Consider the following 22,892-nt stretch of genomic DNA (forward strand, 5'->3'; position numbering starts at 1 on the left):
TTAATTGAATTATCAATTGTGGAACCAATAAAAGCTTTTCAAAACCCTACCGGGCCTGCAGCATTTGTCAATCTCCTACTTGAAGCATAATAAATTTAGCGCGTACAGCAAATCGTGGCCGTAACACACCTCCGAAAGTCATTGACTGTGCGGAAGAAAGTCTTGCATAACTGTGAGCAAAAACACACAATAATAATCGCCATAAAACGAGAGTTTCAACGCAATAATGAATTATTGCTTAGCCAGTGGAAATATAAATAGATCAACATTTACGTAACGTAGAACAAATTGCTTTATGACTAAATTTTATTTGTGTACTTACTCGTCGCTCAAATTCTGCCCTGTGGTATTTTCTTGAAAAACAATGAATACTGCCGTATTAATGGACATTACTCATGAGAGCGTATACTTACTTACGAGTAGATGACGCTCTTGAAATTTAATATTGTTGACACCTGCAAATAATTAACAATAACAAGCAAAATAACAAACACTAGAATTTTATTTCTCACTTTATTTGTCATTACTGTTAATATTTAAAGTTCAGTGTTTCTATTTTTTTCTAAATATATAATGCCTTACGAATGCCGGCAATAAAACTCAAATATAAAGTCGTTTTCACTCCGTCGGTTTCCTACCACCGGCTTTTTGTCTCTCTACAAAATATATTTATACCGTAAGCAACAACGCAACAGGAAAGTACGCCAATTGAACTCAGCATTAGTTAGTATGTGGGTAGCTCATTAAAGCGGCATCCAATTATGTAAGATTAGGTCGCTTTCTTTGGTTAAAGACAGTTGTTTGTTCGATTGGCCATTTAGTTGTTTTCGTCCAGTTAGCTTCTGATTATTGTTGCCATTTTACAACTTCTGACCTGTCAATATGTCACACTTTTATAGCTTCCTCCATTCGGTGTTTAAGGAACTCTCACAAATACTCCTAAAATACTACTTATCTCTCGGTTTCAATTAAATTAGTAAAGCATACTTGCGAATAATTTAATCGATGGTGACTGATACCGGAATAGGCAGTGTCTCCGGTAAATATTTGCTGAACTGATAAGCTCTTCATTAGTTCTAATGAAGTGCACAAAAACTATTTGGAAATGATAAACTTTAGGCGTTTTAATTAGCTCGTTGGTTTTAATTATTATAGCAAATTAAATTTTTTGAGATACATTTAATTTACTGTCTACAGCCACAATCGTGACGCAGAAGAATCGGTTCAAAGTACGATAATTCAAATGTTTTAGGATTTTATTTTTTTTAATTGAATTAACCATCATCAGTGTACTCCAACTAACTGTAGTGAGAGAATATTTTAGGCATGCTTTGGGTTCAGCACATGACTTAATAGTTCGGGAGTGTTTGTCACATAAGATCCTAGCTAACTATTTATAATGTGAATGATTTTGAATTATGGTAAATGTCTGGACATACATTTTGATAAAAAAGTACCCAGAAATTGCAAATAAAATTCAACATTTTTTATTATTCATAAATACTTATTTAGTCGCCTTCAAAGTTATCCTAACCAGATGTAATACTTTTCAGCGAAGTTTGTTTCATCTCTTCGATCGCCTGAAAACGGGTTTCACGTGGCGGCAATTCTAGTAATGGGAACAAAAAAAATCCCATAGATCCAAATCTGGTGAATACGGTGATTGATCGATGGTATTCATTGCGTTTTTGGCTTTAAATTCGATCACAATAGTGGCTTGATGCGTCTAAAATCCGTGAATTGTTCTTCCACAATTCCGGCCGTTTTCGATGTTCTCACGCAAACGTCTCAATACGGCCAAATAGAACTCCTTGTCGATCGTCTGTCCTTCCGGAACTAATTCATGATGCACCAAACCACGAATACCGAAAATTTGCAATGAGCATGAGCTTGATTTTTAAATGACTTTGGCGTGGTGTTTTGGTTTCGGCTCGTTTTTTCCCTTTATTAAGATGATTGTTGACTTGTTTGCATATCAAACTCATAAATCCAGGACTTATCGGAAATTATAATGCTCTCCATGAATGTGGGATCGGAATTCGCACGATCAAGCAGACCTGTTTATGGTACTCTTTTTAAAGACAATTCAACTTTATCGGGACGAGTCGAGCAGGAACGAATTTCTTACAAAAAATATCCGCCAAAATCATTCGAACGGACTTTGGAGAGATGTCTAACTCTCCTGCCTCCACTCTAACACTTGCCTGATGTTGCATTGAACTTTTCAGGCACTACTCTTTTAATATTTTCATGAGTTGAAGAGGCAATTGGTCGGAAAGAACGAGGCATGTCTTCTACTACATATCTCTCGACCGCCTTTGAAGGCTCTGTACCATTCGTTGCGTATTTGATAAAACTTAAGCACAATAAGCTTTTTCAAACATTCGCAACAATTTCGAATACAAAATTTGGTTAAAAATACAAAATTTGAGACAAATTCTTTGTTGGATATTGTAAAAATCGCAACGCACTACTGAGATGTAACGACTTAAGACCTTAGAAAAATACAATATTTTTAAATATCATTTACACGAGGAATTTAATTAAAATTTTCGGGTGCTTTTTTTGTCATAATGTTCCTTGTTGCAGTGACTTAAGTCGACTTAAGCAACTTTAACAAATTGGCGAAGAATTAAGTTCTGCATTCAAACTCTAGTTACTTACCACCTCACAGGCACTGCTAGTAGACAAAGGTTAGTCAATAGTCCTTTTCACAACATCGGCAACAGTATAACATTCGTTTCCTCCTGGGGTAGTGACGTCAATAAGCTTCTCAACATTGAAGCTGCAACAAATGCATACATACCAAAGCTGCTGTTAATGCATTTCAGGGTTGAGCAAAAGCTTTCTTCCATCACCGATGACTGTTAACTGGCCACTACCAGCTTGCATTATGCACAATCTGCATATGTAGATATTTAGACCGCGATTGCTTTAAATCCATTTAAAAGCGTGATATTCTATTTTCATTATATCGCTGTACGTAACGGTAATAAATACGGTGAGCACAGTGGTGCTTTAAGTTGTGCGATTCCAAAACGAAACGTCCTAATTCGGTGTCCAGCAAATTGCGCACAATTCGGCTAACAGTAAATAAGTATCGATAATTAGATTATCTTGTGATATCCTAGCTAACCACGGCAATACCAGGAGCAGTAAGTCTCAAATTTCGTAAATTCACTGAACCAAGGTGTAAGTTGTTAGCCAGCACAAAGTGTGTTAATTAAAAAGTTACATATTTCCGCGTCCATCTCGGCACGTGACGCCACAATGGAAATCAAACGTGACATACTTATAATTAACTGCGAAGCGATATTAGCCTTGTAATCCATCTAAAGATAATAATTTTGAAAAATTTTCAACGTCTTTTGAATGCTTAATGCAGAGGCATCACTCATATGATTTTGTGAGCAGTAGCCAGCGAACTCTGACCTTCGCGTCGGCCGCGCCGACACATTCAACCAGCCAGTAAGTGCGAATAGGCTGCCCCGCTGCGTGTCTGTGCAACACTGGTGCAAGCAAAAGCAAGTGATAATACAAAACCCAACAACAATGACAACAACAGACAAGACTACAAGAAATCAATATTCGTGGTCAAGGTCAATGTTAACGCTTTGGCTTTGGCAAGCTTGCGCTCAAGCCAAAAAATGCTTATCGACCAACTGTTGACTGCGCCAGCGGGGGTTAGCGCTAAGGGTTGGGCCGATACATGTACTCGCACTTGCACTTGTAGCTTTCTGTAAGCGGCAAGAGAACGAAGACACCAATTACGTGGCGGACCGAAGTGTACGGTCAATTCAAGCCGTTGACTTTTTCGAAGACGCACTCGCTTACATAAATAGCAAATAACACATGCATCCACATGCACACATACAAAAGGTAACTGTAATTAATATTAAAGGAGGCGCCGGGCAAAGATAAATAAAAAAGGCATAAGAAACATGCGTTTCAAGCATTTGCTAACCAAAATACACGCATTTGCAGCTCAGTTCTGAATTTTACTTTAACACCTTCGCCAAAGTAGGCAGGACGGTTAACTGACCGAAAAAGGCAGACGCATTACTTATGCGCTGCACGTGCTAGGCTTGTGGAATATATGCGGCTGTGTGAGTATGGCTTTCGATATTGTCCAAGTAATGCGTGGGTCAACACACCAACAGCCAATCTGTCTTTGCGACTTTGGCAATCTTACGCCCATATGGATTTTTCTAAAGATCGCAATAATGTATACTCAGGGGATGAGATGGGAAGCTTCTTCAGAGCATTTATACGTGTGTGGATTAGTTATTGCATCTTGAGAATTCTAGTTCCTAATTATTGATTATGTATAAATTCATTTAAATGCAAAAATCGCTATGTGGAAGTGCTTTTGCATCTATAAATACTAAGGTATACATAAAAACTCGAACAAATTTTTCCAGCTTCTTTTCCTGAAGGTTCGAGGCTGTTTATTATTGACCTTAATATTACATAACAGTTGTTCAGAGAAAAGCGCGCGTTAAAATCATTCGCTTCCCGCCACATCTGCCTGTGACATTCCTCCTGTTATTCACAGTGCAACACCTGTTGTCTTGCGGTTCATTTAACAGTACATTACTGCATGACACAGGATGAGCGAGTCTCTGGGCTGACTAAAAATAACGAAATAATTGTATTAATAATATAAATAATAACCCAGGCAGTGATAAATAACAAATTATTTTGAATTATTACCTCTCTGAAATCGTCTATGTACTCATACAGTGGTTGGCTTTTCGTTCGAAAAAAAATAGTACGTGTTGCTTCTGTTCTCGCATTGTGTTGTTGTTTCCCCTTCACAACGCGACTAAACAAAACGAGAAGGCGTGAAATATGATACACCCAGATCGTGCAACAGGCAGCCCATAACTCATTGCCTACATTATTGTTATTGAAATGTACACGCCATCGCCCGAGCACATTCGTATTATTTGTGGAGTGTTTACTCTCAGTATATGGTGGTGAAGCGAAATGCTTTTCTCGTAACTTTTATGCAGAAAAAATAATTTTCATTTAAACAATTTATACTCTTATACTTTAAGATGTAAAACGTCAACCAGAGGATTGAATTCTAAGCAATTTTATATATACATACATATTAGAGTGATTCAAAAAAAAAATTTTTTTTTTCGTTTAGTACTCGGAAAAATAGGTTCCTAGACACCTCTAAGAAAGACTCTCCAAACATGAGTTTTTAATTGTAACGGGAAGGTCCTCCTACATACAGTTTTCTATTTTTTCTTATTATCAGATAGAAAAATTTATATCTCGCTTCCAACTATTTGGAAAAATATCTTGTTCTTAGATTTTGAAGGAAATTGAATTCTCTACAAAAAAGGTCTACTAACATTTTTTCGTGAACCCAAACGTTTAAAAGATATTAACAGTTAAAGTTTGATTATTTTTGGGAAAATTTTTTTTTCTTTTGAATTTTATAACTCAATGAAAAAAAAAATTATTATGAATGATGAAACTCATAGTTTTGTAGGAAATTAACTGCTCTATAAAAAATGGTCTCTTATGATTTTTCGATTAAGTTAAGCGTTTACGAGATATTCATCGTCAAACATCAATGCATCATCTTAAGGTGGATCAAAAAAGAAATTTTCTTTTCGTTTGGTACTCTGAAAAATAGGTTCCTAGACACCTCTACGAAAGCCTATAAGTTTCATCATTCATAATAATTTTTATACTCTCGCAACAAAGTTGCTAAGGAGAGTATTATAGTTTTGTTCACATAACGGTTGTTTGTAAGTCCTAAAACTAAAAGAGCCAGATATAGGGTTATATATACCAAAGTGATCAGGGTGACGAGTAGAGTTGAAATCCGGATGTCTGTCCGTCCGTCTGTCTGTCCGTCCGTCTGTCTGTCCGTCCGTGCAAGCTGTAACTTGAGTAAAAATTGAGATATCACTTGGTACACGTATTTCTTGGCTCCATAAAAAGGTTAAGTTCGAAGATGGGCAAAATCGGCACACTGCCACGCCCACAAAAGGGCGAAAACCGAAAACCTATAAAGTGTCATAACTAAGCCATAAAAAAAGATATTAAGGTGAAATTTGGCACAAAGGATCGCATTAGGGAGGGGCATATTTGTACGCAAATTTTTTGGAAAAGTGGGCGTGGCCCCGCCCTTTACTAAGTTTTTTGTACATATCTCGAAACTACTATAGGTATGTCAACCAAACTCTATAGAGTCGTTTCCTTCAAGCATTTCCATATACAGTTCAAAAATGGAAGAAATCGGATAATAACCACGCCCACCTCCCATACACAGGTTATGTTGAAAATCACTGAAAGTGCATTAACCGACTAACAAAAAACGTCAGAAACACTAAATTTTACGGAAGACATTGCAGAAGGAAGCTGCACCGAGGCTTTTTTTAAAACTTGAAAATGGGCGTGGCCTCGCCCACTTATGGACCAAACCATATCTCAGGAACTACTACACCGATTTCAAATTCGGTATATAATATTTTCTTAACACCCTGATGACATGTACGAAATATGGGTGAAATCGGTTCACAACCACGCCTTCTTCCAACATAACGCTATTTTGAATTCCATCTGATAATCTCTGTATAATACGAGTATACATTAGGAACCAATGATGATAGCGGAATAAAACTTTACACAAATACGGTATTTGAAAAATATGTAAATGACGTATAATGAAATCTCGATTATCACTTTATCATGCGAGAGTATAAAATGTTCGGTGACTCCCAAACTTAGCCCTTTCTTACTTGTTTTTCATTGAGTTATAAAATTCATAAGAAATAAAAAATGTTCCCAAAAATAATCAAACTTTAAACGTTTGGGTTTACGAAAAAGTCATAATAGACCTTTCTTGTAGATCATTCAGTTTCCTACAAAATCTAAGGAACCAGATATTTTTTCAAGTAGTTGGAAGCGAGATATAAATTTTTCTATCTGATAATAAGAAAAAATAGAAAACTGTATGTAGGAGGACCTTCCCGTTACAATTAAAAACTCATGTTTGGAGAGTCTTTCTTAGAGGTGTCTAGGAATCTACTTTTCCGAGTACTAAACGAAATTTTTTTTTTTTGAATCACTCTAATACATATACTATATAGAACTCATAAAATGACCGAGATATTCTGTATAAGGTTTTTTAGAAAAACGAAAATTGTTATATGAAAGTTGGGGTAGCCCCCGACCCGATTTTGTCTATTAACTATTATCATGCCACATACTAAATGAATGTTCTCCGGGTTTTATTAAGGTACCTCACCTACAATCACTAATCATATGGAGCAAAGTCAATCGGATATACGAAAGTAATAGTTACATGAGGGCTAGGTCAAGTTTCAAACAATTTTATCCGTTTAAGGCACAACGATACTATGTTATGAGTTTAACATGCTCTGCATTTTTCATTGATATATCTCAAATATTGGCCGGTATATGCGGCATAAAGTATAAACCTGGAAGTTCGAAATCTTTATATTAGGTATGTATATAGGGCCTCAGGGAAGTATTGAGCCGATTCAAACCATTTTTGATACATAGAGTTACTATTCTTAGGAAAGAACTCTCTCAATCATTCAATTGCATAAGGTGGAATACTATAAAGGAATCATTAATGCAAAGTTTTATTCAGATATATTAATTGATTCTTGATATGGACACTGGAAAGTAAATGTTTCAAAATATATTGGAAATAGACGTGGTTGTAGTCCGATTTCACCCATTATTACACTGTGACATAGGAATATAGGAAGAATATCAGGTACTAACTTTAGTCGAAATCGGTCGAGCGGGTTCCGAAATATTTTATTTCACCAAAAAGTGGGCGGTGACACGCCCATCGTCCAATTTTAACAACGGCTCCCACAAAACCCTCTCATACCATCTCGGATATAATTTAATGTCTCTGGAGTATATAGTTATTGATTTATAGTAAATTAAATAGTTTTTGACAGTACCGTTATAAGGGGAGTAAGCGGGTTTATTTTCCGATTGTATCCATTTGCTCACTGTCGGTAGGGCTCCTTATAGGATTTGTGCTAGGCAAATTTTGTTGTGGTTTTGACTTTAGCGATTTAGCGATTTAGGAGATATCTACAATAAACTTATTAGAGGGCGGGGCCACGCCCACTTTTTCAAAATTGTTTGTCCACAAGTTACCCTTGCTATTGCGATCTCTTTTGCCAAGTTACAATCTATATATTAATTTAGTGCTTAATTATAGCATTTAATAGGTTTTCGGTTAATGGTTTTGTGGGCGTGGCAGTAGTCCGACTACACCCGACGACTTCGTAATTTTTTTGTTACTAAGGAATGCTCATACAAAGTTTCATCAAGATATCTCAATTTTACTCAAGTTACAGCTTGCACGAACGGACGGACGGACAGACAGACAGTCACCAAGATTTCAACTTGTCTCTTCATCCTGATCAAGCATATATACATAACATATATCTATTTAGATTAGGTTATGTGAACAAAACTATTTTACTCTGTAGCAACATGTTGCATGAGTATAAAAACACGAAGAATCTATATATGTCGAATGAAAAGCAAAGCTTAAATGGATTAATCGAACCACTTATAACATACTTCGATAAAAAATTACATAAAATAACGCCAAAATTCCAGGAAACAAGAATGTTATGCTGCTATAACAACAACAAAAGATGAAACGAATTTAAGTAAACTGCCGCAATGGTCCTCTCGGGGGTGTGCGTAGCGCTTGTGCCTAATCGGAATCCACTAAATGTAAACACAGCTTTTCACACATAGAAGTGCTTGCGCTGGTAGTGTGTGTATGCCCATTGTCTGCGAAGACTTATCCGCTTTGGCTGCAACAAACGCCTGCCTTCACACCCGCGAGTGCACAGTGGAGCACACATACATATGCAGGTGTGTGTGCTGAAACACTTATGTGGCCTTGATTGGCCTTGACCGAGCTCATAACTGAACTTAAGCGCCAGCGCACAACCCCGCCAGCAACCCCCGCGCCGTGCAAGGCAAGTCGTAAAGCCATGTGTTCGCCACGCTCCGCTCACAGCCGCTCAGTCGCTCAGTTGCTCAGCTTGTTTGCACTAAGAACCAGTTAAACAGTCGCTGTTAACTCTCACTGTTGGTGTAGTGTTATTGTATTTAAGCCGCTAACACCGGAAGCGTAGAGAGACACACAGATAAAATATTAATGCACACTGAAAGGCAAAAGCAGAAAAAAAAGAATCTCCTTGGCTGCATTCGCACCATTCCACCTGTTGTTGGTCGAGCCAACCGGGCGTATGAGCAATATTTCTGAAGATGTGAGAACGCAGTTACGTTATCTCATGTACGCGCTGTGAGAGAAAACTGCGTATATTCCCGTGCATGGCGTTCCGCCCTCTCGGCTATCAACCGAACTTGGGAAGAGAAATGGCGCGGCCAATTGAAACGTGCGTAAACGGAACCAGGAAATTCAAAGGAAGAAGTCAGCAGAAATACAAATGTTGATTTATATATACTTGTATGTTCGTCTGTCATAGTGAGCGTCCTTTGGTGGCATTGAAATTGAGCGCATCTATTACGTCAACAAGTTTTCTTTGCAGAAATAGAGTGACCAGGCGTGTACGCCAACAAGGAGCATCGTTGATATTTACGACTTTTATTTGTAATGTTGACACCTGTAAACATTAAGTTAATTGAAATAGCTAGATATGTAAGTGCGTAGGTGGTATTATGCCTTCCTTGTACCACGCTGTTCTCTTGATGAAGTTCATCGAAGCAAAAGTGGTGTATGTGCAACTTCCGAGACATTGCCTAGGAGTTGCGATAATTTTCCTGTACAAAGTCTTGCATTCACATAGCAGATGTTCCACAGTCCCTTCTTCTGCTTCCTCTTTACTGCTTATATAGTAATAATTGTGTGTTATCCCCAAACTGCTGGGATAAGACAGTAGACTGTTAGTACTACTTTTATATTTTTTCGACATTCCTTTGGAATGAGCGGCCCATATACAATTCCGACACGTTCTTCTGCTTCTAAAGTAAGTCAGCTCTTGTTTTCACCGAGACTCAGTTATATCTATAACACGTTTCTTGATTAAATATCTACAAGTAGCCAGAGGCAGACATATGTACATATGTATATATTCCTATTAAAATAAGTCATTTCACATATTCAAAGTTTAAATAAGAGAGAAAACTTGTAAAATCAGTATCTAAACTGTAATTTTCTTCCATGAAAAATTGAAAGTGTTTCCTGAGCTTTCTTCACCCAATCTGCATTGTTTTATTCTGGTCACATCTTGCTCCCCTGAGTGGCCCGGCGCAGCTGCAGCTCTCAACATTACACAGTCTGCAAACAGCTGTTAGCTTACAGAAGCGACAGGCGAACTGTGCCACCCCGAAATGCCCAGAGCAAGCTGTGATTCCGCATGGCACACACAGGGAGTGTGCGCAACGCAAAGAAGAATAGTAGAACCACAATAATGACACTGCGAGATACGCTGGCACACTTTGGTGGCAAAGCCTTTTCACACATGTCAGCAGCAACACTTGTCTTCGAGAGCGCACACACAGTCGTCGGCGGACGGTAGTGCGCTAAACGGCTTATCCTGCCACTGGCGGTGAACACTTTTGAAACCTGCCTGTTCTGGGCCATTACTGCTAGCAGCTGCCTGTGGAGCGGCACGGCAGCGACACACACTCATCGACGGCGGTAAATACTCGTCACAGCTTAAATAACCACTTGAGCAGCTTTAGATAGTGAAAGGACAAAGAAAAGTGATAAGTAACCAACAACAACAGCGTCAAAAGTTGGAATTTAAATTAAATTTGTTATTTAACATTGAAATTTGACACATGTCGATGATGGTGCGGACGTGTGTAGTGCCTGCGAAAATGTGCGGCGGGCTTTGACACTCTCCACTAACGGGATAACGCCTTGCCGTAGAAGTGCTAATCGAACCGTTGTGCAAGGTGTCAATTTATATTGCTTACTTGCAGCTAAAATACTTGAAAGTGAATTGTTTGTGACTTTGCCGAAGTGATTTATGGCTTTCGCGTTGCGATGCCTAAGTAGCGTTATGTTATGTTATGTAAACGTTGAATGTCAAAGCGGATGCTTCGGCTGTGACGTAGTGTAAGCCATTGAAGGTCCTTCAAGGCGTCTTTGCCTGGATGTGTGCAAGGTAAAAAGGCAAAAACAATGCACGAGGTGTATATGGCCCAGCCGTGCGCGGTCGCCCAAAAGCATAGCACAGTGTTATAAATATCCGAGTCGATTATCGCCACTGCAGAGTGCTAATGTGTGCCGTTCTGACGCTAAAACCATAAAGAACCGTTCGAAAATAAAAAACAAAAACAAAAAGTAAAACAAAGAAACGCTAAGCACACATGAGCACACACAGGCATTTACTTCAAACACATTAACGAGCGGATAATGTGCGAAGCCGCGTTGATGGTTGTGTAATCACAGGGTGGCAGCGACACGCCTAACACAAAACTGCTTGATACAGCGTCTGTCGGGGCGCCAAAGATGATTATATTATAAACTTTTCAATTTCGACATTTAACGGTGCCCTTGAAAACGCTGCATACAATTTAGCAAAGTGCGTGCGTGTGTTTGACACATATTGATGTGATATAACGGTTAATGGTAGTGATATTAAAATGAAATATAAAATAGTTTTACGCCTTTCAAATGTGAAGCAAGCAGACTGCTTCACTCGCGAAGGTTAAATAACGTTATTCGGCGGTAAAGAGAGGAAACGGAGCGGAAGTAGAGGTCAAATATTGGTGGAAGCTGCAGCAAAGACTTATCGCGTGTGAATTCTGTGATCGTTCTACAACTAAAGTCTGCTAATGCCCAGCTCGCTTTACTTCCACTACGTTTGGCGCTTAAAAGTGCTTTTTAACTGACTTAGCATTCAAAATCGAAATATTTGCCTTCGAAGTTCGAAATAAGGCTTATTGAATACATCTAATGTCAACAGTTGCTTAAAAATAAAGGTATGACAAATGAATTACAAATACTTTCAGGGCAACAGCTTCCTGAAGTACACCCAGTAACTCAAACCCACGCTCAGGACCTAATAATGAAACAAACGTATCGAAATAGCAAAATCTATAATTAAGTAATTACTAAAATTTAAAAACATCGATATGAAATATAAATCTCCAAAGTGAACAACAACAAGAAGCTAGTGGATTAACAGGCATTCCAAATGGCCAACGAGGCAACTGTGCGGTTTCGCACGCCCAAGCAGCACAGTGCACTTGGCGGCTAGCCAGTCCGCTGACGGTCATGGTCTCGGTCGCAAGCTTAGCCTTCCGGTGAACGTTCGTACACTGGACAGATAGGACACACACCGCTCTAGAGAGCTTCAATGATTGTTAGATAAGTTTCTATGCCAAAAAGAAAGCAATAAAATTAACACATACATACGAACATACGTCTAAAATAGTGACAAATGTGAAAAGTGAAATAAACAAACAACAACAATTATAAAAACTGTGAGCAACAAAGAAAACAGCGAAATATAGCAACCAGAAACGGTGCAGGGAACCGTAGTATTTAGAAATGTAAGTGCGTCCGTCGTGGAGACACATTAGAAACTGAAGGCTTTGGTTTTTATAGTTTAGATAAGTGGAGTTCAGTTAGATGTGCTTATATGTATTTTGTTCTGATTTCCTCTTCTTCTTTTTTATTGAAGTGGACACCGCTTACGTGGTTATGCTGAATTTACAATAGCGCGAGAATCGTTCTTCCTTTTCGTTGCTTGGCACCAATTGAAGATTCCAAGCGAAGCCAGGTCCTTCTCCACTTGGTCTTTCCAACGGAGCGGAGGTCTTCCACGTCCTCTGCTTCCCCCCCCGGGTACTGCGCCGAATACTTTCAGAGCTTGGCTGCCTTTACCAAGATCTAGTTTACAACTTCTCTAAGTTCCTTCTTTAATTTATTTTCAGCACAGAAATATGACGATCTGAAAGGAGAGTGAAAATTGACTGCCCTTTAGAGCTAACATGCTCCAGAAATCAATGGAGTCTCCCGGAGTCAGGGTAAGCAAGGTCATTGAATTTTCACTGTATACGCCTGGCTGACTCTCACATCCCACAAGGAAGCGGCGCGGCAATGAGTAGCTTGGCGCCCATGGAAAGTGCAATGCAAATCATTTTCGTGGCATTCTGTGTCATTGTCATTACGTATGAACTCGTCCAAGAAATTATATACTTAATTATACTCATCTCTGTGCGGATGTGGATTTAAACATTTGTAGATGAGGCAATCAGCGCATAACCAACCCACATCCCAAAGCTCACTGCTTGTCCGAGTTCGTTGCTCTGCTGCAGCGCAGACACGTCCCAACCAGTAGCTAATTGTGCGAAAAAATTCCTCTGTTCTTAATTCATCTCCAGCAGCTTTGCCGAACTAGTCCATTATGTGGCTTCTTTGTGGCCACCACGACTGCGAAAGTTGAGTAATCCAATAATTGCATTTCATTTATTGTGCTTACAGACACTTGCATATGCGCGCGGTTTGCCGGGAATGTTGACACTTTGTCAGGACAGTTTTTGTCTAGAGCAATATGATTCGCTCATTAGCGAATGGAATTTTTCCGGCAAGCCAACCAGTATAATGACCTTGTTATTGAATTCACCATTGAAGCTTCCCTTTCAACGTCTACATTTGACTTGTTCCAATCAATATTTAAATCCCTCATTTTGCTTAATGAAAGTTGCCAGAATGAAGTGCATACCTTGAATACTACAAAAAGCCGTTAGCAAATTTATAGGTTATATTCAGGTATGCGGATAATAAAACCAATGTTTGAGGGTTTATGGAAACATTGTTAATTTTAGCCATTTGTATCAATTAGTGCATGCATTATTTGTGTCCACAGTTTCACATTAAATTTGTTATACAGCCTTTCGCTTCATTTGCGCGCTCTCTTACCCCACACTCACGTTGTACGCCACTTAAGCTTTTGCTCTTTTTTTGATAAGCGTTACAAAGCAGAGATGAATATCGATTTCCACTTGAACACAATAAAACAGAAAACACCGTGCGATTAGCATGTAAACACATCCCTGAAAAATAAATACACTTCTGTCAGTGGCTCATCAACGGCACGTTACGCGGTTCACAGCGATTTGGCACGCTTATCAGAATGAGTGATTTATGTGCAGTTTTCAGTGGCGAGTACATAAATACACACACGTACACAGGAGTGAAAAATTTACTTTGGATATTTCGTTGAAACCCTCGCTTCATCATTTTGAGTTCTCCAGTATATATTATATAATACTTAGGGAATATCTCAGATAAAACGAAGGTATAAATTGAATTGGAATGAAAACTTCAAATATCGGCGAGGCAGTCATACAATAAATGTCTCGATTCTTACAAGAAGTTAGATTCGAGAAATATTTCTAATATACAATGTGACAAAAAAGTACTAGGAAATTGTAAAAATCATTATTTCGTCGCCTTCAAAGTAATACTCAACAGATGTAACGGGATGGCCTTCAGCTGCTTCAGCGAATTTGGTTTTATCTGTTCGATCAACTGAAAACGGGCTCCATTCCGACGATAGTTAACTTGTTTGCATGTCGAACTCATAACTCTTGACTCATCGGCAGTTATAATGCTCTCCATGAATTTAGGATCAGAATTCGCAGACCTAGTTACGATACTCTTTTTGAAAATAATTCAGCTTTATCAAGACAAGATCATACCCAAAATATCCGCTAAAGTAATTCAAACGGACTCGCGAGAGATGTCGAGCTCTTTTGGCATCTCTCTAATACTTGCCAGTTGAAGAGGTCGAAGGTCGTCTAGAACGACGGATGTCTTCAACGATCTCTCGACCGTCTTTGGAGACTTTTTATCACTCGTAGACTCATGTTTTTGATAAAACTGAATCACCGTAAGCCTTTTCCAACATTCGCAACGATTCAGTTTCCGGGTGACTTTTAGTCACAATGTACAACTAAATCCAAAAGGTAACCTGCCACCTGTTTGCCTGTTTGCAGCCAACGGAAAACGTTTTGCTAGCGCTTTCAAGTCACGACCTTGAAGCTTCTGTTATGAAGATCTTCATCTTGATTTTGATCGAACTATTTGTAAAGCGAATATTCTCTAGTTGCCTGATATCGAAGATCCCCACAAATGAGCCTATCTCATAAACTGACGGCCCAGTTCGCTTATATACAATCAGACGAACAGGCGGACTGGCGAAATCGACTCAGTTCATCACGTTGATCCTTTATGTATATACTTTATAGGGTCTCCAACGTTTAATTTTGAGTGTTCCAAACTTCGTTCCTTTCTAGGGTATAACAAAATTAATTTTTCAACTCTCCCCTCATTATAACGGCTGAGTGTAAGGTTTATTAAAATAAGCATATAAAATAACTGACTATTATACATATGTATATCTAATTGTATTTACTATGTACGAGTATGTATCCCGCTAAATACATTTCCTCAGATTACTTGTAATGATTACTTTACGTTTTCTGGGGAAAACAAAAGTGTTCTATTTATAAATATAAACAAATATTAGCTTTTAACAGTAATTGCCCCTGAAATATTTGTGTACTTGCCACATGCACACCCACACCTCTTTCGACGAATTGAAAGCGAGTAGCGCAGTGCGTTCGCAGCCGGTTAACGACACTGTTCGTCGATTTCCTGATAAGTGTAACAAAGACACTGCAGTAGCTGGTGCGTTGCGTCGACATAACTACTTTAATTGAGTAGTTACCTGATACCTGATAAACTTCAACCAACTTTTCTAAATCGCATTTACCGTTATTTTTACGAGCACACAGCCACGTGCACGAAAACTGCTGTGGTTTACTGCATGACGCTTTCATACACATGTGTGTTGGTGTTTCAGAGAAAATGTCTTAACCTTTGCGGTTTCGGTTTAAGGTTGCTCGAGAAGTCAGTGAAATACCCAAATTCTTGTCATTGGTTACCAATAGGTTACCTTTCACTACATTATATGTATATCAGGTATACTACATGTAGGAAACCGCGAAATTTACTAGTTTTATACCCGGAAAGTGCGTTCATTTGAGAAACTTATGTGAATTTAAGGGGTTATATATAGTTAGAAGACCGAAAAAAGCGAATTTTCTAGATTTTTTTCTGAGAAAAACGCTTTTAAAGTCTGGAATGCATTTCCGAGCTCTCCGAAACGTCTTTTCAAATTTGCGTGTAACTTCGAAAATGTTCACCGGAACGATATGAAATTTTTTGCGTGTGTTCTTAAATATATGTACATTAAGAAAATAAAATAAATTTTTTGAAAATTCTAACTGTATATAACCCCTTAAGCATAGTGGGAGCATATATGAATACATATTTTACCGAGTTTCTTGAAAACAACGCGTGCTGATTACTACTAAAGGTTGAAAGTGAATACATATATGTATGTACCTACTTTTAAGAGATTTTAAATACTTCTGCTAACCTCTGCTGAAAATAATATCTGTGTAATTACTTACTCGGGCATCGGCTCATTTTTGTATATGTATATGATATATGTGCAGCAATAACGGTGTCATTGCATCACACTTTGTGATTTATTTCCCCATCAAATACTAAATTGCTTTTATTGAAACCAATTATTGACACTATGTTGTGCACCATTCAATCAGACCTGCTCGAATTTCAGTTCTCACAATTGTGTCCACTTTGCATAGCTCCAAAAATATTTTTATGCCGTTATAAATGAATCAGTCTTGTCACTAAACACAGCTTTCGCAACCTTTGAGGTTTAAAAATAAATTTTTTGATTCGTATTCTGTTATGGCCGAGATTATCTTCGATTGATTGAGTGTTTCATGGCCTTGAAAACATTTGTGGATACCTTTTATATCTTTTATATATTGATCCCTACAAGTAAAATTTGGGCTTTTGTCTGCCTATTCATCAAATTATTTATTTTTAGGTTTCTATTTTTGTTTTGATTTCCTTATTCCTTATTGTTTTTCTAAGTGTACCGAGTTAGAAATATATTTTAAATGTGCAGCTTCACTTATATAATAGACAGTCATTTAGAATTACGAGCTGCAGAGCTCTTCACCTTCGATTGATTTAAGCGAATGTAAACAAACTGAGAAGCGAGCGAAATTTCAGACAGTTTAACAATCATTTATGGTAAATAGAAGTCACATGACTTACATGCATGCGTTCCATTCCATTCACTCAATTGAAATCCGCTAACAATATTGTACCCCAGAAAGTTGGCGCATTCGGCTGAAATATGCGGCTTCATGCACTCGTGTTTACAATCAGCCGCCACATACGTAGTTCGTGTGTGTATGCATCGGTACATGTAGCTACATCGGCCACACGAGATGCGTTTCGATGATGAACTTCATAGCTATGCAGCAGTCAATATTTGATTTGAGGCATCTTTCGCCTGACATGCCTTGATCGGTCGTGTCGTGCGCTCTAAAGCAGGCGGTTGCAAGTTCGCATCTAGCGAAATAGTCCAAACAATCTTACAAAGTCTTCCACATGTAATTATAAGACACTTATGTATATGCCAAGTGTTGGCTTAAGTCCTTACTGTCAGAGGCACATAATGCTAAGACGAACTTATGAACTTTTTTCTGTTGTTTTCTTGCAGTCCACCGGGAATGAGGATCCAAACGAGGTTTACTTGGATTCGGAAATGGAAAAAGTTTTCGCCGGTCCAAGTGCCCATAAGGAAAAGTTCGATGTAACGACATTTCAGGACGCAAATCAGCCGATCGGATCGTATAAGCAGAGCAACGGTAAGTCGAAATTTCGCCGATTTTTTGATATCGAAAGCAAAATAAAAACAAGCTTATGAAATTTAAACTGTCAACAACAAACAGTTTATCGTCAAACCAAAAATGAGGAAAAATATGAAAAATAAAATATTTGAAAATTTATTTAAAAGAAAGTTAAGGCAAAAGTTAAGCATAAAAGTGTTACAAATAAATAAATAAAATAAAAATTATTGCAAAATTATTTCAAATTATGAGTACAAGTGTTGGAGACATCGAAATTGATCAGGATACGCCCATTATAATTACAGTGCATCGTAAAAGTGAGCTGAACATTGAAGAAGACTCTGAATATGAGAGTACAACAGATCCCGTTAATACACAAAACTATGATGACCTACCCGAGGACTACCCACTAGTATCAGAACGCGCTGGACACGGTGACCACTCGGTAAGTTTAACGATGAAACAATGAATCGTGTACAATAAAAACAAAGCTTGAGATTCCCTTAACAATATTCGTCAGAATGTAACCTTAACTGCATTTTTGTATTTATGTCAACAGGATAACTCTGCCGAGGAGAAGCAGGTGCACTTCGGAAAGAAAAAGGCTGTCGTAACACCGCCCACTTTAGTATACGATGAACAACCCGCTGACAATATACACGAACGCAAACGACGAAGAAGGTACATGGCACTCACACAAACACAGCTCACTTTCCGTGAATTATTTTTACAATTAACGGTCACGTTTTCCACAATTACTTTTCATTAAATAATTGGTGATGAATAACTGTTATTTACGATTTATACTTTACCCCACAGCCGCCATCAGTATTATAGACAACGTAAATTTTCCCATCAAGACAGCGTGGAAACCAAAAAGGTGGTCGAGGAGAATGGCGAGGCCGGTGTCCGCAAGGTATCCGTGCAACCGGAGGATACCACATTAGAGGTAACCAAACGCGTTCAATTCGTCCTTAAAGTATTGTTAGAGTTTTATGTGGCAATAGTTTAGCTACCGACCATATTCATAAAAACAAAATGATTCACCAAATTTGCTACTTTTATTTGGTAAAATGACATCAAGGCTACGTCCAGCGCATTTATTTAAGTAAAATGATCCTAAAAATTTAAAAAATTTTTTATGAATGTGCTCGGAAGCGATTTCTTTTTTAGTAATACGTATAGACAATAGAAATCTCTAGCAAACACTTAACCCAGTATCTTTATAAGACGTAATCATTCATCACTTGCTTTGTTTTGTGCTTTTCTCTCACCTTTTTTGTGCATAAAATTTATAAAATTAAACACAAATTCACGAATCGAAAATGACCAATTGAAACAATCAATGCCAACTGCAAATATGCAAACTGCAAATTTTGACACCACAGCCAGCTGCGCAGGTTGTTATTCACTGCAAAGGCTTAAGCATATCCTTTCACTGCAACTATTTTTCTTAATAGCTTACTCAAATGTATTTTCTCAACTTAATAGGAGGCCGATCTCAATGAGTTGAGGTCCCATCGTTCCGATGATCCGCGTGCGCTTAGACGTCACAAAATCCATCATTCATCAATCAAGTTGCGCGAGTTGCCGCAAATCAGTGTGGCGGGCTTGCAGCTGAAGAAAGTCTACGACCATAGTCCGCACGAGGTAATACGACAATAAACAACCATTCGTGTGACTTAGTTTATGAAAAATATATACACATTTTCACTCACCAACCTTTAACTCTTTGACAGATATTTGTGCAACTCGATGAACTTACTGGCTTAGGCGAGGAACGCGAATGGAAGGAAACAGCGCGTTGGATCAAGTACGAGGAAGATGTTGAGGAGGGCTCCGATCGCTGGGGCAAACCGCACGTTGCTTCACTCTCTTTCCACTCGCTGCTCAATTTACGTCGCTGCCTCGAAACGGGTGTCGTGCTACTGGATTTGAATGAGAAGGACCTGCCGGCTGTGGCATACCGCGTTGTGGAGCAGGTATGTGGCACCAGGCCGCTAAAACATTATTGTCTGCCATTTTTTTATAAAATACAAGAATATGCCAAACTTCTTCGATGTCTTTTATTTTCATCGTTCATTTTTTTACACTCCCGCAGATGGTCGTTGAAGATCTAATCAATGCCGAAGACAAACCGGCGCTTATGCGCTCATTGCTGCTGCGTCACCGACACGTGAACGAGCACCAGAGCGGCTTTCCGTTTACGAAGCGGAAATATAGCAGCTACACGAGTCTACAGGTAAGCGGAGCTTAGCTTTAGACTGCTTATCTAATATTATGTCATCTTTACTTGTATCGTGATTATTCAAATGTTAGTGTCAGTGCGTATTTATCAGTAATTGCTTTGCTCTCCGTCAAAAACTAACAAATCCACGTCGCACAGACCCCGTCTGTGTTATGTTCGGCGCTAGCGGGCTCGTGCTTCTGTATTTAATGATCATGCTTAACTACTAACCGATATTGTATAAGCCAAGTCACTCATACGTTTTATGATTTTGCGCCAAATTTCAGTTAAATTCGCATCAAAGTCTGTACATACACATTCGTATTTATTGAACTACTAAACGTCCATGTCACTTTGAGTTTTATTGATTCACTCTTCATTATATTTTTTGGTTTTTGGAAGAATTGGGTAATAATATTTTGTACTTTGTATGTAATTCAGTATTAATGTACATTTGTCAGTGTAAGTAAAGCTTAATGGTCGTACTGATGACAACTGAAAGTTTGGAGAAATTTATTCTAGATCTGTTTTTAAGATTATTTTATTGCTTGCCAAGAGCTATGAAGAGACCGCGCTTCGAGTAGTAGTCAGAATCGGACAATGCTCTCACCAATGCTACCAACAGTCATGCTTCACGCTAAGCTCTCTCTACATTATTTAGCGGACTAGTCAATAAATTCTATCCACAATAAATCAACCTCCCTTGTTGACCACCTAACTCAACTATCCTATGTACATATATACATGCGAAAAATAGTTATTGATTCAGCTATTGGATGTTTATCGTATAAAATTGTATTTACGTAATCAAATTAAACATCGCTATTATTAATTACTCATATACATATTTATGCCGTTGGTATATTCATTTATATTGTATGTCTCTGTCTTTCTCTTTCTGTTTCCACTTTATTATACTTTTTTCTTCACACAAAAATCGTCAAATCGTCAAATCGGCAATGCTATACCATACCATCGAAAACGTTGGATAATCATAAATTTTTATTACCCTGTTTTTGTTCCAAATATCGGCATGAAAATGTCTTCACCCGCGCCTGTGCCTACCCATACATATGTACTTACATGACATTTCAATTGCTCATCTCAACAATCCCGCCACATTGTGCACCATCTTCGTCTCACTGTAACTCTGTATGTGCCCAAACAGAAATCACCGCAAAAGAATGGCAGCAAAGTAACCACTGCGATTGCCAAAACTGTAATCTCATTAAGTTTTCTTGCAATACATATGCTATAACTACATATAATTATAGTATTTACTAAACTTCTACAGTAGCCGTCCAATTATGTCATCCAATTCAGAGCAAAATAGCCTCCAATGCTATTGTGGGCAAAAAATAGCAAGACTTTTTAATTTAAATTTCGCGCGAAAAACCATTCGTCGAAAGTTTTTTTAGGTTAGTAGCATCTGTGTCAAATATCACATCAAAATAATTCTTCGTGTTTGGTATATGTACGCTTGACTTTCTGACGTACATAAAGTGTATTCGACGATTTTTGCGATGAGTAAAATTAGAAAGGGGTTCCTTTCATTGCCGAAATCGTCAAAATGTTGGTGATAATTGTTTGTCGCGAGCAAGTGTTTCGGATTGGTACAATTTATTCAAAGAGAGTCGAGAAAGGATGACGACAAACCACGTCCTGGACGGCAATCAACATCATCTGATAATCAGCATGTCATTAAAATAAAGAAATTGGTGCCTGAAAACTAGCAGCCAGAGATCTTACTGCCATCGTTGGAATATCGAAAGAATCACTGAAAATCATTTTGAGGGATGATTAAGGTCTAAGAAAAAGAAAAGCACCATTGGATCCAAAATCACTCAATTTTTTCGATAAAAAACATCGCATTAAGGTCTGTGAAACCAAGCTCTCCGAATACCAGAATGTGTGAGCCTTGTTTATGTTTACGAACTGGTAATAGATGATCCATCGACCGAATATCTTAAGAAAAGTGAAAGAACAATTGATTCCAAAATCAATAAACTTTTTCGAAAAACATTGTCCCCTTAACGTCTATGAAACAATGCTTTCCAACCACCAGGATATCATGAATCGTATTATTACTCACGATGAGTCTTGGAAACCAGGAAACATAGGAACAATCGGCCGAATATCGTGACAAAGGTGAGCCGAAGCCGAAGAAAAAACACATCAGAGCAGATCAAAAATGAAGGTTATGTTTCAGTTTTTTTCGAATGCCGAGGTGTGGTGCACTCTGAATTCCTTCTGACCGGCCAAATTGTCAACAAGGAATACTATTTGAGTGTTTACGTCATACGTATTTATAAAAGGAGGCCGGAATTATGGGCCGACAATTCTTGGTTTTTGCACCATCATAATGCACCGTCGCTTACTGCATTGATTGTTCGTGGGCTTTTCGCCAAATTTACAACCAATATCGTGTCGTAACCACCGTATTCCCCTGATCAGGATTCGTGGGATTTCTGGCTATTCAGCAAACTTAAACGACCTCTCCGAGGAAACCGTTTTGAGTCAATTGAACTCATTAAGCGTGACGCGCATTGAAGGCTATTCCTGTCTTTAACAACTATTTCGAGAGCTAGAAAAGGCATTGGCACCAGTGTAGGGGGATTACTTTTAGAGCGACGACAAAGATTTTGAAGAACAAATTAAGAATTTTAAAATTATGAATAAAGTCTTACTATTTTTTGCTCACAGTAATATATGCGCTTATACTCATATATAATGCAAATTATTTGTAAAGTCATTATACTATTTCGTACACTCGCTCAGCTTAGTTACCCCAATTAAACTTGCTGGCAATGGAATGTTCAGAAAATGAAAAAAAAAATTTCGTTTAATAACAAAATCATGTCTTCAGCGATGCAGGTTATCATATCACGCGCTCTCATTTCCACAGCTC

General features: G+C 38.2%; 1 protein-coding gene across 11 annotated transcripts in view; it reads left to right on the forward strand.

The window, feature by feature from the left end:
* The window catches only part of LOC126763366 (band 3 anion transport protein), a 48,881-nt gene that overhangs the window by 20,253 nt on the left and 5,736 nt on the right, over window positions 1-22,892 (forward strand). For 3 of the 11 annotated variants that reach the window (XM_050480799.1, XM_050480809.1, XM_050480800.1), the window contains exons 3-9: window positions 17,628-17,775; window positions 18,063-18,202; window positions 18,317-18,438; window positions 18,577-18,718; window positions 19,249-19,407; window positions 19,497-19,739; window positions 19,859-19,999. In XM_050480799.1, coding sequence (XP_050336756.1) covers window positions 17,628-17,775; window positions 18,063-18,202; window positions 18,317-18,438; window positions 18,577-18,718; window positions 19,249-19,407; window positions 19,497-19,739; window positions 19,859-19,999 — 1,095 coding nt within the window. The other 8 variants (XM_050480802.1, XM_050480810.1, XM_050480805.1 and 5 more) reach the window with 7 other exon arrangements.

Source organism: Bactrocera neohumeralis, chromosome 6 (assembly GCF_024586455.1).
Source record: "Bactrocera neohumeralis isolate Rockhampton chromosome 6, APGP_CSIRO_Bneo_wtdbg2-racon-allhic-juicebox.fasta_v2, whole genome shotgun sequence".
NCBI classification, from domain to species: domain Eukaryota; kingdom Metazoa; phylum Arthropoda; class Insecta; order Diptera; family Tephritidae; genus Bactrocera; species Bactrocera neohumeralis.